The 18,488-nt window shown below is 48.4% G+C and overlaps 1 protein-coding gene across 2 annotated transcripts in view; it reads right to left on the bottom strand.

Annotated features, from left to right (window-relative positions):
- Window positions 1-18,488, bottom strand: part of cep128 (centrosomal protein 128) — a 428,165-nt gene that overhangs the window by 193,043 nt on the left and 216,634 nt on the right. For both annotated transcript variants that reach the window (XM_086002651.1, XM_086002652.1), the window contains exons 15-16: window positions 2,901-3,077; window positions 3-62 (exon numbers count right to left, since the gene is read on the bottom strand). In XM_086002651.1, the coding sequence (XP_085858777.1) occupies window positions 3-62; window positions 2,901-3,077 (237 nt within the window). The remainder of the gene's footprint in view (window positions 1-2; window positions 63-2,900; window positions 3,078-18,488) is intronic.

The raw sequence follows: 18,488 nt of genomic DNA, 5'->3' as shown, positions 1-18,488 counted from the left end.
ACTTTCATTTCAGCCAGCCAGCGATGGGGATCATTTTCTAATCCAGGTGTAAGCGTTATTGCCTGCAAAGAAAATTAGATTGCAGTTTGTTTGTGAACAGAAGAGATTGTATATGGAAAGAATGATTTGCTCAAAAAAACTACTTTCCAGGTGGCAGTTTCATATATGGTTTATAAATTAAATTAATTAGGCCCACGATTCTGAAGCATGAACCCTGATTGATTTTCTGCCGAAGCGCTGAAACAGAATAGCTGGGAAGCTCATGTTCAGAGATCACCAGTACTCAACCTCGCTCCAGTCCCAGTTGTTCACAAGTCAACTTTCATCATTTGCACATTTTTTTCTATGCAGAAATGAAATTTGCAAGTCAGTCAGTCACAAGGTATTGCACCGTAACAGCTGTGTACCTGTTCACAATACTGCACACAGGCCAACGGTTACAACGGGAGAGACTGAATCCAGAGGTTCTGATGACATCACAAGTCAGAAAAATGCAACTGTTTGGTGGATAAACGCGGCAGCCATTTCACGCAGAGCAAGATCGCGCAACAGCAATGCGATAAATGACCAGCTGGAGGGCAGCTAGCAACTGAAACCCAAGATGGAATTATTGCCGTAAACTCAGTTAACCACTTGTTTTTCCCTTTATGACACAAGTTGGGAGTTCATCAGAAGCATTTTTTACCTTCACATAGTGGGTGAACTTAGATAAGACTGAGACATTTAGTGGTGCTGGACACAGGCTCATCACTATAGGCAAATGGCACTGCAGTCGGATTTTAAGCAGAAAATTACTGGGAAATCTGTTTGGTAAAATTGTAAACGGTTAAGTAAACCTTCCATTACAACTACTTACCAGAAAATAACCATTTCTCAGTGCCAGTATAATGACAGCAAGGTGTCAACATTAAATTTACATCACGACAGTGTCAGTGCTTCACACAACAAATTACTTTCGGGTACGATTTAGGACTGTTGTCGTATCAGTTCCACAGTTGTATTTAAGATTGCTCATAATTACAGTATTTAAGCAAGGTTAGATGCTGAGTATCTTGTAATAAGAGATAACGTAGCACCCTCTTGTGGAAAGGGCTGGCCGAGCATCAGTGCAGAAAAACGAGTAATTTCTGCAGGAGATCAACAGGAAAAGGGACAGCGGAAGGGTCAACAAGACACGATTTCACTGCCTATAGAATCCGCACTCTCTGAACTTAGGAGCCGAATATGTGGCCATTATTGATGTGATTACATTGAATAAAAGCAGCAAAATAAAAATCTATTACTTCAATTGTCTTTCACAATACCTCACCGCCTGTTGACTGATTTATGGTGCAGCACTGGGATTGAAAAATGCTCAGAATAGGTACACAGGCAACGTGTTGTTAAAGGAATGAAAGCAACAAGAATATTCATATAAAATGACGAAAGGTAACAAACCTGAAATGTTAACACTGTTTCTCTCCCTCCACAGATGCTGCCTGACCTGCTGAGTATTTCCAGCATTTTCGGTTTTTAATTTCAGATTTCCAGCATCTGCAATATTTTGCTTTTGTAAGAATATTTATATGATCTGTGCTCAAGTCAAAATGAGATCAAATAAATGACCAAAGTGCTGAGACAGACAGAAGTGAGGAGGGGAAGATGGAGTTTATTGCACACACGAATCTGTTGGCCAAAACAGTATGCCTTCATTCTTCAAGCTCATGTTCTCTTGAAATGAAACTTTTTAATACAAATATGGTAAGGAAAGAAATTCTGATAAAAGCTTCCGTATGAAATAATTCCTTTAGGTGCCGGTGACTTGACATACAATAGGCTCGTGTCAGGTGGACCAAGTAGAGGAACTCTCACCTCTACAGTCTTACATTGTGAGCGCAAGCCCCACTTCAGGGAGTTGAGCACATAAACTGCACTTTAGTGCCGTGCTGAGGCAGTGCTGCATTGTCGGAAGTGATGTCTTTTGGATGAGATATTATGCCAAGGCCTCATCTGCCCTCTCAGGTGGACGTCAAAGAAAAGCAGGACGAGTTCACCTGGTGTCCTGGCCAACATTTATTTCTCAACTAACACCACCAAAAGAAACTAGTGGGTTATTTATCTCACTGCCTTTTGTGACACTTTGTTGTGCACCAATTGGCTTGCCTACAACACAACGGTGCCTACACTTCAGAAGCAATTCATTCTCTATGAAGAGCTTTGGGATATCGTGAGGACGTGAAAGGCACTGTATGATTGCAAGTCCGTTCTTTCTCAACAACAACAACAACTTGCATTTATATAGCGCATTTAACGTAGTAAAACGTCCCAAGGAGCTTCACAGGAGCGTTATTAAACAAAAATTGACACAGGAGATATTAGGACAAGTGACTAAACGCTTGGTCAAAGAGGTAGGTTTTAAGGAGCATCTTAAAGGAGGAGAGAGCGGTAGAGAGGCACAAAGGTTTAGGGAGGGAATTCCAGAGCTTAGGGCCCAGGCAGCTGAAGGCACGACTGTCAACGGTGGAGTGATTAAAATTGGGGATGCTCAAGAGGCCAGAATTGGAGGAGCGTAGAGATCTGAGGGTTGTAGTGGCGGAGGAGGTTACAAAGATAGGGAGGGGCGAGCCCGTGGAGGGATTCTGTATTTTAACGAGCTGCATCATGGTTTAGGAGTCACAAATCCAAACGAGGAGTGGGCTAGAAGAAATCTCAGTGAGTCACACCAAGCTGCTCTCGCACATCTCCCCTCACAGTCAGCGGCAGCGCATCATCAATGAAGGCCTACGAGCAGGTCACCTGCCTGTGGTCTTCATTAAGAAATGAAACACAGGTGAGGGAGATTTGACAGAGCAGGTGCTGGTGGGTGGGGAAAAAAAACTGAAGTTAGTTGTGCAAAGCCAATAAGAATTTACATTAATTACTTTGAAATTGTCACCAGGATTCCTGGAGAGGAAATCACACGCAGCCTCAATTTCTTTTCCTATTGCACAAAGGATCGTCTCTTGCTCGGTTTGGACTCTTCTGATCTGATCCTTAAGCTGAAATGTCATTTGCTCCAGCTGCCTCGCACATTCTTCGCCGTTAACCGCCAGCTTACCCTGCAGAAGCAACGGAAAAGATCAGCGTTACAGGTTTGTCAATTAATATTGCATTCAATGGCTCAGTACAGAATGAAAGACGCAATTTGGATTTATATCGTGCCTTTTATGAGGTCAGGATATCTCCAAAGTGCTTCACGTCCAAAGAAGCACTTCTGGAGTGTAGTCAATTTTATAATGTAGGGAAACTCAGCCAATATGCTCATAGCAAGGTCCCACAAACCGTAATGGCACAAAGGACTAGACAGTCTGTTCTTTTTAAATGATGTTGATTGAGGGATAAATGTTGGCAGGACACCAGAATTCCCCTGCTCTCCTTCGAGTAGTGTCACGAGATCATTTACGTCCACCTGAAAGAGTAGACGGGGCCTCAATTTAACTTTATTCGAAAGACGGCTCCTCCGAAATTGCAGCGCTCCCTCAGTTCTGCACCGGAGTGTCGGCCTAGATTATTTGCTTAAGTCTGTGGAGTGGGACTTGAACCCACAAGCTTCGGACTCAGGTGCGACAGTGCTACCAGAGTCAAGACCGACACTTTTAGTATGTATGAAAAAAAATGTCTGTTGCACTATTTTGCCAATCAAGCTCCTTCACCCCAGAAATCTCTCTGGCAGTTTTTCGAAACATTCAAATGAGAAGGTTTATCTCTTGCAGCTCTGCTGAACTGACAGCTTGTTTCCATATTTCTCCCTTTAATGATCATAACACAATACTCAGCATGTTGCCTTCACCAGCACTTTCCAGAATGGCAGCATTACTTCTCTCTTCCGTGAATTTTACACAGCTCGACATTCGATTTACCTCTGCAGCCGCTGCCATATGCTGTGATACTGACTACATCTGGCCAGCTATTACACTTGCATCTTTCTCTTCATCCACTCTATTTAGCAATATGCTCTCATTTCACTATTTTAGCATCAACCTGCATTACTTTACAAGCCTTAAACACCATATGGCACCCACCTGATCGTCTTTGTACTTCTCATGATCCTCTTGGCCAAACACCCGCTTTTTTACATAATTGGGCATCCTCTGCAAGCTTAGACATTCTACTTTCAATATCATCATTTACAAATGTTAGCATTGGGGGCGAGAGGAGAGGGGGGGGCGAAAGAGGAGAGAGGGGGGGCGAAAGAGGAGAGGGGGGCCGAAAGAGAGAGGGGGGCGAAAGAGGAGAGAGGGGGGGAAAGAGGAGAGAGGGGGGGGAAAGAGGAGAGAGGGGGGGGAAAGAGGAGAGAGGGGGGGGAAAGAGGAGAGAGGGGGGGGAAAGAGGAGAGAGGGGGGGGGAAAGAGGAGAGAGGGGGGGGAAAGAGGAGAGAGGGGGGGGAAAGAGGAGAGAGGGGGGGGAAAGAGGAGAGAGGGGGGGGAAAGAGGAGAGAGGGGGGGAAAGAGGAGAGAGGGGGGGAAAGAGGAGAGAGGGGGGGAAAGAGGAGAGAGGGGGGGAAAGAGGAGAGAGGGGGGGAAAGAGGAGAGAGGGGAGGAAAGAGGAGAGAGGGGGGGAAAGAGGAGAGAGGGGGGGAAAGAGGAGAGAGGGGGGGAAAGAGGAGAGAGGGGGGGAAAGAGGAGAGAGGGGGGGAAAGAGGAGAGAGGGGGGGAAAGAGGAGAGAGGGGGGGAAAGAGGAGAGAGGGGAGGAAAGAGGAGAGAGGGGGGGGAAAGAGGAGAGAGGGGGGAAAGAGGAGAGAGGGGGGGAAAGAGGAGAGAGGGGGGGAAAGAGGAGAGAGGGGGGGAAAGAGGAGAGAGGGGGGGAAAGAGGAGAGAGGGGGGGAAAGAGGAGAGAGGGGGGGAAAGAGGAGAGAGGGGGGGAAAGAGGAGAGAGGGGGGGAAAGAGGAGAGAGGGGGGGAAAGAGGAGAGAGGGGGGGAAAGAGGAGAGAGGGGAGGAAAGAGGAGAGGGGGGAAAGAGGAGAGGGGGGGAAAGAGGAGAGGGGGGGGAAAGAGGAGAGAGGGGGGGAAAGAGGAGAGAGGGGGGGAAAGAGGAGAGGGGGGGGAAAGAGGAGAGAGGGGGGGAAAGAGGAGAGAGGGGGGGAAAGAGGAGGGGAAAGAGGAGAGAGGGGGGGAAAGAGGAGAGGGGGCGAAAGAGGAGAGAGGGGGCGAAAGAGGAGAGAGGGGGCGAAAGAGGAGAGAGGGGGGAAAGAGGAGAGAGGGGGGAAAGAGGAGAGAGGGGGGGAAAGAGGAGAGAGGGGGGAAAGAGGAGAGAGGGGGGAAAGAGGAGAGGGGGGGAAAGAGGAGAGGGGGGAAAGAGGAGAGGGGGGGAAAGAGGAGGGGGGGGAAGAGTTGAGAGGAGAAGAGGGAGAGGGGGAAAGGGAGAGGGGGGGAAAGAGGAGAGGGGGGGAAAAGAGAGGGGGGGGAAAGAGGAGAGGGGGGGAAAGAGGAGGGGGGGAAGAGTTGAGAGGAGGAGAGGGAGAGGGGGAGAGGGAGGGGGGAAAGGGAGAGAAAGAACATAATAAATAGGAGCAGGAGTAGGCCATTCGGCCCTTTGAGCCTGCTGCCCCATTCAATGTGATCATGGCTGATCTTCTGCCTCAACTCCATTCACCGGCCCCACCACCATATCCCTTGATGGCCTTACTAGTCAGAAATCTACCAACTCCTGTTTTGAATATACTCAATGACTGAGCCTCCACAGCCCTCTGGGGTAGAGAATTCCAAAGATTCACCACCCTCTGTGTGAAGAAATGTCTTCTCATCTCAGTCCTGAATGGCCTCCCCTTTATCCTGAGGCTGTGGCCCCTGGTTCTAGACTCCCCAGCCAAGGGAAACATTCTCCCAGCATCCACCCTATCAAGCCCTGTAATAATTTTGTATGTTTCAATGAGATCCCCTCTCATTCTTCTGAAATCAAGAGAGTACAGGCCTAGTTTACTCAATCTCTTCTCATACGACAGTCATACCGCAGGGATCGGTGCCGGGTCTCTTGCTGTTTGTAGTGTACATTAATGATTTAGGTATGAATGTAGGTGGTGTGATCAGTAAGTTCACAGATGACACGAAAATTGGTGGAGTGGTAAATAGCGAGGAGGGAAGCCTCAGGCTACAGGACGATAGACGGGTTGGTCAGATGGGCAGAGCAGTGGCAAATGGAATTTAACCCTGAAAAGTGTGATGTGATGCATTTTGGGACGACCAACGAGGCAAGGGAATACACAATGAATGGTAGGATCCTAGGAAGGACAGAGGATCAGAGGAACCTTGGTGTGCATGTACATAGATCCCTGAAGGCAGTAAGACAGGTAGATAAGGTGGTTAAAAAGGCATATGGGATACTTGCCTTCATTAGCCGAATAAAAGAATATAAGAGCAGGGAGGTTATGATGGAGCTGTACAAAACGCTAGTTAGGCCACAACTGGATTACTGTGTGCAGTTCTGGTCACCACACTATAGGAGGGATGTGATTGCATTGGAGAGGGTGCAGAGGAGATTCACCTGGGCTGGAGCGCTTCAGCTATGAAGAGAGGCTGGACAGGCTGGGGTTGTTTTCCTTACAGCAGAGAAGGCTGAGGGGGGACTTGATTGAGGTGTACAAAATTATGAGGGGCATAGATAGGGTAGATAGGAAGGAACTTTTCCCCTTAGTAGAGGGGTCAATAGCCAGGGGGCATAGTTTCAAGGTAAGGGGCAGGAGGTTTAGAGGGAATTTGAGGAAAAACTTTTTCACCCAGAGGGTGGTCGGAATCTGGAACTCACTGCGTGAAAGCATTTAGATGAGTACTTGAAACGCCATAGCATACAAGGCTACGGACCAAGTGCTGGAAAATGGGATTAGAATAAATAGGGCTTGTTGGTCAGCGCAGACACGATGGGCCTCTTTCTGTGCTGTATAACTCTATGACTATGAGTCCCGCCATCCCAGGAATCAATCTCGTGAACCTTCATTGTACTCCCTCTATGGCAAGTATATCCTTCCTTAGGTAAGGAGACCAAAATTGTACACAGTACTCCAGGTATGGTCTCACCAGGGCCCTATATAATTGGAAATAACAACAGGAAACGCTGGAAAAACTCAGCAGGCCAGGGCAGCATCCATGGTGAGAGAAACGGAGTTAACGTTTCAGGTCGAAGATGTGGTATATCTGGATCTTCAGAAGGCCTTCGATAAGGTCCCACACAAGAGGTTGGTGAACAAAATTAGGGCACATGGAATTGGGGGTAATATACTAGCATGGATTGAGAATGAAGGCCAGCATACCATTTGCCTTCCTAATGGCTTGCTGCACCTGTACATTCACTTTGTGACTCATGTACAAGGACACCCAGGTCCCTTTGATCATCTGCATTCCCAATCTTTCACCATTTAGGAAATACTCTACCTTTCTGTTTTTTCTACCAAAGTGGATAAATTCACATTTATCCACATTATATTCCATCTGCCATGTTCTCGCCCACTCACTGAACCTGTCGAGATCCTCTTGAAGCCTCTTCACATCCTCTTCACAACTGACACTTGACACCTAGCTTTGTATCATCAGCAAATTTGGAAATGTTACATTTAGTCCCCTCATCCAAATCTTTGATACAGATTGTGAATAGCTGGGGCCCAAGCACCGATCCTTGCGGTACCCCACTAGTCACAGCCTGCCATCCTGAAAAAAGACCCGTTTATCCCTACTCTTTGTTTTCTGTTTGTTAACCAATTCTCAATCCATGCTAGTATATTACCCCCAATTCCATGTGCCCTAATTTTGTTCACCAACCTCTTGTGTGGGACCTTATCGGAGGCCTTCTGAAAATCCAGATACACCACATCTACTGGTTCCCCTTTGGCTACTCCACTAGTTACATCCTCAAAGAACTCCAATAGGTTTGTCAAACAGGAATTCCCTTTCATAAATCCATGTTGACTCTGCCCAATCTTGCTATTGGTTTCTAAGTGCCCAGTTATTACAGAGGGGGAAAGGGAGAGGGGGGGGGGGAAAGAAGGGAGAGGGGGGGGGAAGGGAGAGGGAGGGGGGGGAAGGGAGAGGGGGGGAAGGGAGAGGGAGGGGGGGGAAGGGAGAGGGAGAGGGGGGGAAAGGGAGAGGGGGGGAAGGGAGAGGGAGGGGGGGAAAGGGAGAGGGGGGGAAGGGAGAGGGAGGGGGGAGAAAGGGAGAGGGAGGGGGGAGAAAGGGAGAGGGAGGGGGGGAAAGGGAGAGGGAGGGGGGGGAAAGGGAGAGGGAGGGGGGGAAAGGGAGAGGGAGGGGGGGAAAGGGAGAGGGAGGGGGAAGGGAGAGGGAGGGGGGGAAGGGAGGGGGAGGGGGGGAAAGGGAGAGGGAGGGGGGAAGGGAGAGGGAGGGGGGGGAAGGGAGAGGGAGGGGGGGAAAGGGAGAGGGAGGGGGGGAAGGGAGAGGGAGGGGGGGAAGGGAGAGGGAGGGGGGGAAGGGAGAGGGAGGGGGGGAAAGGGAGAGGGAGGGGGGAAAGGGAGAGGGAGGGGGGGGAAGGGAGAGGGAGGGGGGAAAGGGAGAGGGAGGGGGGAAAGGGAGAGGGAGGGGGGAAAGGGAGAGGGAGGGGGGAAAGGGAGAGGGAGGGGGGAAAGGGAGAGGGAGGGGGAAAGGGAGAGGGAGGGGGGAAAGGGAGAGGGAGGGGGGAAAGGGAGAGGGAGGGGGGAAAGGGAGAGGGAGGGGGGAAAAGGGAGAGGGAGGGGGGTGGGAAGGGAGAGGGAGGGGGGGTGGGAAGGGAGAGGGAGGGGGGGTGGGAAGGGAGAGGGAGGGGGGGTGGGAAGGGAGAGGGAGGGGGGGTGGGAAGGGAGAGGGAGGGGGGGTGGGAAGGGAGAGGGAGGGGGGGTGGGAAGGGAGAGGGAGGGGGGGAAGGGAGGGGGGGTGGGAAGGGAGAGGGGGGGGAAGGGAGAGGGGGGAAACGAGAGAGGTGGGAGGATATACTTTAATTTCACATCAGTTTCATCATTTTTCACCAGTGGTCTACATATATAGTTATTAATTTCCTTTATTTTGTGTTAGATTTTCATCAAAATTAACTGATGCAAAGGCATCAAGCACTTAACTGTCCTGGTGAATCAGTAAATTTATCCTCATCCAAAGTTAAATGTTTCCTTTCCTAGCAATGCTACCACTCCACTATATATTTTTTGCTCTGCAGTAAACATTTTAATCCTCCACTATATAGAATTCATCAACATCCTCCGGCGTTGACCAAGACTTTTATGACAATGATATTCTCATTGCAGACACAACCCTCAGGCTCAAGTGCCTGATCTTTCGTCCATCGATGTGAAACAGTTCAGCATATCCCTTTGGTGATGACTGTTACCAAATAGTGATTGATTTCTGTTTTCTTTCCTAGTCCTTCAATTCCCTTATCACAAATACTTACTCTGTCCTTATTTCACCTTTTACGACATTCCTTGTTTCCCTCAATTTTTTTTTTACTTCAAACATCTCTATCCACGTTATACAAATTTATGCCCATTTTGGGATACCTGACCAAAACCCATCCAGATTTTCCACACTCGATTAATTCTTTGCACAACCTCTCCAAACACAAGTTGAAGCCAATGGTCTCAATTTGTACAATAATGCGTTCAGTACTGCAAACAGTCAAGCTCGCGTTAATTTTGAAATGCTACTTTTCACACTACTAACCATTTCCTTACAAATGAGTACTTTGCATCTGTCTTCACAAAAGAGGAGGATGAAGTTAATGTCAGAGTAGAGATGGGGGAGTAGAGATATTGGAAAGGATAAAAATAGATAGAAAGAAGGTGCCAAATAGGCTGGCATCACTCCAAGTTAATAAGTCACCAGAAGGGATGGATCCTAGGTTGCTGAGGGAAGCTAGGATGGAGATAGCAGAAGCTCTGACCATAACCTTTCAATCCGCCTTGGATATTGGAGCGATGTCAGAGAACTGGGATTGCAAATGTTACATCCCTGTTCAAAAAAGGGGAGGGGGATAAACCTGGTTAACTACAGGCCAATCAGTCTAACTTCAGTGGTGGGAAAACTACTAGAGACCAATGTCAAGTACAAAATTAATTTTCACTTGGAGAAGCATGGGTTAATAAGGGACAGCCAGCCCGGATTTGTTAAAAGCAAATCACGTCTGACTAACCTGATTGCGTTCTTCGATAAAGTAACAGAGAGGGTTAATGATGGTAGTGCAGTAGATGTCCAATTTAGTCCCACATCCCAGTTTTTCCCCCAAAACCCGGTAAATTCGTTTTCAGATTCAATAGTAATATTCAAAAGAGAATTAGATAAATACGTAAAGGGGAAAATATTACAAGGCTGTGGGGAAAATAGCTCTACCAAAGAGCCGGCACAGGCACGGTGGGCCGAATGATGACCTTCTGTGCTGCATCATTCTAGGATTCTATAAGAACACAAGAAATAGGAGCAGGTGTAGGCCATTCAGCCCATCTAGCCTGCTCCGCCATTCAATAAGATCATGGCTGACTTCGACCTCAACTCCACTTTCCTGCACCATCCCCATATCCCTTGATTCACTCAACATCGGATGAGATTTAACATCTCATCCGAAAGATTACTGATAGGAACTTAGGAACAGGAGGACGCCATTGAGCCCCTCGAGCCTGTTCTGCCGTTCAATGAGATCATGGCTGATCTGCGACCTAACTCCATGGGGTCGATTTTAACTCGGGTGCGGGGAATTGGCGGGTTCCCCGAATTTAGTGATTCCCACATGATTCTAAATGGGTCTGTGAGATTGATGCAATTTTAACTCAATTGGCCAATTGATTTCCAGCGTGTGGGAAGCCTTGGCAATTGAGTATTTCCAGTCAGAAAGTCGCAGAATATGACGTCATCATTGCTGCTGCTTTTAAGGTCCACAGCAAGCCTTGCTTCCTCTGCAGGCTCCCAAACTTCACCATTAAGATGGCACAGGAGCCTGCAGGAGCAACGGCCAGCGGGAGGGCCAGATCTGCCCCCAAATTTGATGAGGCTTCACTCCAGGCATTACTGGATGGTGCTAGGGCCCACAGGGAGGTCCTGTTCCCTTCTTCAGGGAGGAAGAGGCCTCCCAGTCAGACCAAGGCTGTGTGGCTACAGGTGGCAGGTCAAGTCAACTCCTTGGGGCTCACACGAAGAACGTGGTTGCAGTGCAGGAAAAGATTCCATGACCTTCTTCGCACTGGAAAAGTAAGTACTGTATGAACTTTCCAATCACCCTCAATCTGATCCCCATTGCCTTTCCTCACCAGCACTCAACTTTAGCAATCTCTTCCTCCACATCCCACTAGACACTCACAGCCATGCACCCTTACCCATTCCCTCTCTCTCTATGCTCACATTCACAGAACTATGCCACCATGCAGCCCTCACTCCCTCTCACTCTGATGCTTTGAGCACAACTGACTACACACAGGGAGGGCCCTTGGTCTTGCAACCTCACTCCATCTGTGTCTCCTTCTAAGTATCTATGCTATGCAATCTCTGCACTCACTCCTTCATTCTCACTCAACCTCCACTTGTCTCCCTCATTGCAGGAAAAGAGAGCTCACAACAGGAGAGCGAGCGCCAGGACAAGAGGCGGGCCGCCCTCAGTAGCCCAGCTCACCCCCTGGGAGGAAGGCGTCCTGGAGATTGCCGGGGCTGACCGAGATGTAGAAGTTGGGAAGGACAGACAGGAGCATCCCCGCAAGCTGGTGACAGAATAGTTTTCCATCTCTCTCATTGGCATTGCATGAGTCGCTGATAATGATTCTGAAGCTACATCACATGGACTTATGATCATCTGCAAAATGCAATGTGCATGTAACCTTGGCATCACATCTCTAACTTTTTCCTCGACTCCCCCACAGGACCATCGAGAGCCCCCATCCCCAGTGTGCAGGAGGAAGAGCCTGAGCAGCCAGACTCCTCAGAGGAATCTGCAACCTCTGAGGGCGCAGCGTCAGCAGAAATAAGCGCACCCAGCACCAGCGCAGGCACTCACACCTCGGTGGGACCTTCGGGACATAGAGTAGAGTTATCACCTGCTGTATCACAGCTCACAAGTGAGCATCAGCAGATTGTGGAGACAGGGACAGCAGTGGAGAGTCCTCGTCGGAGGGCACAGGACTCTGCCAGCTCGGCTCAGCTGCATGTCGACCCTCTGCCTCTGGGTCCATCCGAAAGATCAGAGGTGATGGAACTCCATGCAGAGATGCAGGAGTCTCTGGCAGGTTTTGTCTCCAGGGTCGCTGCGTGTGTGGAGCGAATGGAGGAGTCCATAGCGAACATGAGCAGAGCCTTGCTGGAGTCAGTGGCGCATGAACGCATCAACACGGAAAGGATGGCTACCTACGTGCAAATGATTGCTGCATCCATGGTAAGGCTGGCTACCGTAGAGGAGAGGAGGGCAACGGTAGAGGAGAGGGGGGATACACCATGGAGGAGGTTAGTCGACAGGGTTTGGAAAACATGGTGAGTGTTCAGAATAGAATGACATCTCTTGAGGAGCGGTGGCATCTATTGAACAGAGAAACCAGACCTTCATGGAAGTCCTTCTGAATAAGACTGCCATTGTAGATACGGGTCCCCATGGCCCCCCTGATGTGCAGCAAGCTGCTCTCAAGCCACTTGCAGGCACTGAGGGGGACCTGACCCATGAGAGGGAGGTTGGTGGCAGACCTCAAGGAAGTGGGGGCTCCTCTCCAAGCGCACACACTTCCATGCCACTGCAGAGCCCTCGGTCAGAGCCCCGCCGGAGTCCACAGCCAACGGAGATAAAAGTCTCAACCCCTGCACAGCCGCAGCAGACTGCTGGCGAGCCCTCACAGGCTCGCCATCCCAGAGGACGCCCACCAAAGGTGTCGAGACAGCAGCAGCAGGAAAGTGAGCAAGGGGCCTCCACATCTGCTGAAGCCACAGGGGAACCACTATGTAGGAGCACGCGTAAGAGGAAAATAAAGCACAAATAGTCACAAGGGTAGTCACTTGGGTGAAATGCAGTGTATTTTGTGGAAATGCCATCAGTTGTTTGTTTTTCATAAAAATTCTGATGGCAACTTCTGCAGTTCTGGCGGGTGTCATTTCGCGAATGGGGCTGGAGGTCCTCTAATGCCAAGAGGGGAAGGAAAAAAAGGCCTCCCATGCTTCTGGTAGATGCCTCAGTTGAGGAAGCGCTGAGTGAGGGTGGCGAGAGGGGTCTCGCAGGAGGTCACACTGGAGAAGTGTGTGAGGCTCCAACCTTCCACAGGTGCGGTTAGGCCTTCTGAAACTTCACCCAGGCCTACGACAACAAAGTCCTGCCACCTGCAAATGATGACTGATCAAATATCCTCTTTAATGTTGGACCTGCAGCTGATAGTCAGCAAGCCAATAGTGTTCATGCCAGGTTTCACAGGCGTGATCCCCACCAGGCGCGTTTTACGTGGGAAAAGGGTTAAACAGGCAAGCGCCTGTTAAAATGGGATTATAAAGGCCAATCAGTGCTGTTTAAAGGCCCTAAAGACCAGTCCCGCCTGTTGCAGGCGGGACTGATTCGGGTCCATCAGACACACCTAGGTTAAAATGGCCTGGAGGCGGGAACCAGGCGGGGGGGGGGGGGGGGGGGGGGTCCCGACCCCCAGGTTTTGCAATTTTAACCCCCCACACGCCTAAAAGCCCGCCTGTCGGCTGCGTTAATCGAGCCCCATATATTCGCCTTTGCCCCATATCCCTTAATACCTTTGGTTAACAGAAAGATATTGATCTCAGGTTTTAAATTAATAACTGAGCTAGCATCTGCGGCTTTGGGTGGGAGCGAGTTCCACACTTCTACCACGCTCTGCGTGAAGAAGTGTTTCCTAACTTCTCTCCTGGGCTCTGTAGACTCTGGAACAGTTCCCACGGATTGGAGGGTAGCTAATGTAACCCCACTATTCAAAAAAGGTGGTAGAGAGAAAACGGGAAATTATAGACTGGCAAGCCTGACATCGGTAGTGGGGAAAATGCTAGAGTCCATTATAAAAGATGTAATAGCAGAGCACTTGGAAAGCAGTGACAGGATCGGACAAAGTCAACATGGATTTACAAAAGTTAAATCATGCTTGACTAATCTACTGGATTTTTTTGAGGATGTAACTGGTAAAATAGATAAGGGAGAACCAGTGGATGTGGTGTATTTGGACTTTCACAAGGCTTTCGATAAGGTCCCGCATAAGAGATTAGCGTGCTAAGTTAAAGCACATGGGATTGGGGGTAAGGTACTGACTTGGATAGAGAATTGGTTGGCAGACAGGAAGCAAAGAGTTGGAATAAACGGGTCTTTTTCCGAGTGGCAGACAGTGACTAGTGGGGTACCACAAGGATCGGTCCTAGGACCCCAGTTATTCACAATATATATTAATGATCTAGACAAGGGAACTAGATGTAATATCTCCAAGTTTGCAGACGACACAAAGCTGGGTGGGCATGTGTGCTGTGAGGAGGATGCAGAGAAACTCCAGTATGATTTGGACAGGTTGGGTGATTGGGCAGATGCTGCAGTATAATGTGGATAAATGCGAGGTTATCCACTTTGGTGGCAAAAATAGGAAGGCAGATTATTAACTAAACGGCAATAGATTGGGAAAAGGGGAAGTGCAACGAGACCTGGGTGTCCTTGTACACCAGTCGCTGAAGGTAAGCATGCAGGTGCAGCAGGCGGTGAAGAAGGCAAATGGTATGTTGGCCTTCATAGCGAGAGGATTCGAGTACAGGAGCAAGGATGTCTTGCTGCAGTTGTACAGGGCCTTGGTAAGACCACACCTTGAGTACTGTGTGCAGTTTTGGTCGCCTTATCTGAGGAAGAATGTTCTTGCCATGGAGGGAGTGCAGCGAAGATTCACCAGACTGATACCTGGGATGGCAGGAATGACGTATGAAGAGAGATTGGGTCGATTGGGGTTGTATTCGCTAGAGTTTAGAAGAATGAGAGGGGATCTCATTGAAACGTATAAAATTCTAACAGGACTAGAGAGACTAGATGCAGGAAGGATGTTCCCGATGGCGGGGGAGTCCAGAACCAGGCGTCACAGTCTAAGGATAAGGGGTAAGCCATTTAGGACAGAGATGAGGAGGAATTTCTTCACCCAGAGAGTGGTGAACCTGTGGAATTCTCTACCACAGAAGGAAGTTGAGGCCAACTTATTAAATATATTCAAGAAGGAGTTCGATATATTTCTTAAGGCATCAAGGGATATGGGGAGAAGGCAGGGACAGGGTACTGAATTTGGATGATCAGCCATGATCTCATTAAATGGCGGAACAGGCTCGAGGGGCCGAATGGCCTACTCCTGCTCCTATCTTCTATGTTTCTATGGACGGCCTGGCTCTGATTTGAAGGTTCTGTCCCCCTTGTCCAACACTTCCCCCCATCAGTGGAAAACGTTTCTCTCGATCTACCCTATCAATTACTTTCAAAATCCTAAAAGCCTCAATCAAATCACCCCTTAACCTTCTATATTCCAGGGATTAGAAGCCTAGTTTATGTAATCTCCTCATAATTTAACCCTTGGAGTCCAGGTATTATTCTGGTAAGCCTACGCTGCACTCCCTCCAAGGCTACTATATCCTTGCTAAGGTGTGGTGCCCAGAACTGCTCACAGTACTCCCGGTGTGGTCTAACCAGGGCTTTGTATAGCTCCAGCATAGCTTCCTCCTCTTTATATTCTAGCCCTCTAATATAAAGGCTAAGGTGAAGTAAAAGAGAAAGACTTGCATTTCTACAACGCCTTTCACGAGCACCGGACATCCCAAAGCCCTTCACAGCCAATGAAATGCTTTTTGAAGTGTGGTCACTGTTGTACTGTAGGAAACACGTGTAAGAAGTCACACAGCACCAGGTTATAGTCCAACAGTTTTATTTGAAATCACAAGCTTTCGGAGCGCTGCTCCTTCGTCAGGTGAAGTGGAGAGATGCATAAAGACACAGCTTATATAGTCAAGAGAATAATGCCAGATGATTACAGGTAATCTTTCTAACTGCCATTTATCACACCTCGGCAGAGAGATAATCACAGCGATCAAAGGTGTGAATGGTGTCCAAACAGGTTAGTCAGGAAAACATTACATCAAATAACAATGAGGTGGGGTCACAAGGGGTCAAATGTTGCAGATGCTGGGGTCTGTATGAAAAACAAAAAACAGACCGAAAAACATTTTTTTTGCTGGAAATCACAGCAGGTCCGGCCGCATCTGTGTAGAGAGAACAAGCCAACGATGACTCGAGTCTGGGTGACCCTACGTCAGGTGGGGTTACATGTAGCGTGACATAAACCCAAGATCGCGGTTGAGGCCATCCTCATGAGTGCGGAACTTGGCTATCAGTTTCTGCGCGACGATTTTGCGTTGTCGTGTGTCTCGAAGGCCGCCTTGGAGAATGCTTACCCGAAGATCGCAGGCTGAATGTCCTTGACTGCTGAAGTGTTCCCCGACTGGGAGGGAACACTCCTGCCTGGCGATTGTTGCGCGGTGTCCGTTCATCCGTTGTCGCAGTGTCTGCATGGTCTCGCCGATGTACCATGCTCCGGGGCATCCTTTCCTGCAACGTATGAGGTAGACAATGTTGGCCGAGTCACATGAGTATGTACCATGTACCTGGTGGGTGGTGTCCTCACGTGTGATGATAGTATCTGTGTTGATGATCTGGCATGTCTTGCAGAGGTTGCCGTGGCAGGGTTGTGTGGTGTCGTGGTCGCTGTTCTCCTGAAAGCTGGGTAATTTGCTGCGAACGATGGTCTGTTTGAGGTTAGGCGGCTGTTTGAAGGCGAGTAGTGGACGCGTGGGGATGGCCTTAGCAAGGTGTTCGTCGTCATCGATGACATGTTGAAGGCTGCGAAGAACATGGCGTAGTTTCTCCGCTCCGGGGAAGTACTGGACGACGAAGGGCACGCTCTCAAGACCAACCGCAACATCGTCATCAAACCAGCAGACAAAGGAGGAGCCATCGTCATACAGAACAGAACGGACTATTGCAAAGAAGCATACCGACAACTGGACAACCAGGGCCTGCTGTGATTTCCAGCAAAAAAATGTTTTTCGGTCTGTTTTTTGTTTTTCATACAGACCCCAGCATCTGCAACATTTGACCCCTTGTGACCCCACCTCATTGTTATTTGATGTAATGTTTTCCTGACTAACCTGTTTGGACACCATTCACACCTTTGATCGCTGTGATTATCTCTCTGCCGAGGTGCGACAAATGGCAGTTAGAAAGATTACCTGTAATCATCTGGCATTATTCTCTGACTATATAAGCTGTGTCTTTATGCATCTCTCCACTTCACCTGACGAAGGAGCAGCCTCCGAAAGCTTGTGATTTCAAATAAAACTGTTGGACTATAACCTGGTGTTGTGTGACTTCTTACATTTGTCCACCCCAGTCTCCACACCATGTAGGAAACACGACAGCCAATTTGCACACAGCAAGCTCCTACAAATAGCAATGTGATAAATGACCAGATCATCTGCTTTTAGTGATGTTGGTTGAGGGATAAATATAAGTACATGTCTTATTGCCTTATGAAAGGTCCTATGGAATTTGATTCCATCACCCTTTCAGGTAGTGTGTTCCAGATCTTAACAACCCTGTGTGTGAAGAAATGTCTCCTCACTTTCCCTCTAGTTCTTTTGCCAATTATTTTAAAACTAAGACCTCACTTGTCAGAGGAAATAGTTTCTTCCCTACTTGCTCTATCAACCCCATTCATAATTTTGAACACCTCTATCAATCTCTTCTTAACCTTCTCTGCTCTAAGGAGAACCACCCTATCTTCTCCAGTCTCTCTACATAACTGAAGTCCCCCATCCCTGGTACCATTCTAATAGAACATAAGAAATAGGAGCTGGAGTAGGCCATACAGCCCCTCAAGCCTGTGCTGCCATTCAATAAGATCATGGCTGAACTTCTACATCAACTCCACTTTCCCGCCCTATCACCACAGCCCTAGATTCCCTTAGTGCCCAAAAATCTATTGATCTGTCTTGAATATACTCATTGACTGAGCATCCACAGCCCTCTGGGGTGGAGAATTCCAAAGATTCGCAACTCAGTGAAGAAATTTCTCCTCATCTTAGTCCTAAATGGCCGACCCCTTATCCGCTTCTGCAACCTCTTCCATAGCCTTGATATTCTTCAAGTGTGTTGCCAAGAATTGAACACAGTACTCCAGCTGAGACCTAACCAGTTTCATAAAGATTTAGCATAACTTCCTTGCTTTTGTGCTCTATTCCTCTATTAATAAAGCTAGGGATCCCATAGGTTTTTAACAGCCTTCTCAACTTGTCCTGCCACCTTCAAAGATTTGTATACATACACCCCCGGGTCTCTCTGTTCCTGCACCCCTTTAAAATTGTACCATTTAGTTCATATTGCCTCTCCTCATTCTTCTTACCAATATGCATCACTTCATACTTCTCTGCGTTAAATACCATCTGCCATGTGTCTGCCCATTTCATTAGTCTATGTCCTCCTGAAGTCTGTTATTATCTTCCTCATTGTTTACTGTATTTGAGT

Source organism: Somniosus microcephalus, chromosome 12 (genome assembly GCF_052327205.1).
Source record: "Somniosus microcephalus isolate GS21.2 chromosome 12, FLI_Smic_1.0, whole genome shotgun sequence".
NCBI classification, from domain to species: domain Eukaryota; kingdom Metazoa; phylum Chordata; class Chondrichthyes; order Squaliformes; family Somniosidae; genus Somniosus; species Somniosus microcephalus.
Note: the sequence above shows the minus strand (reverse complement) of the source record. Positions and strands in the feature narration are given on the sequence as shown.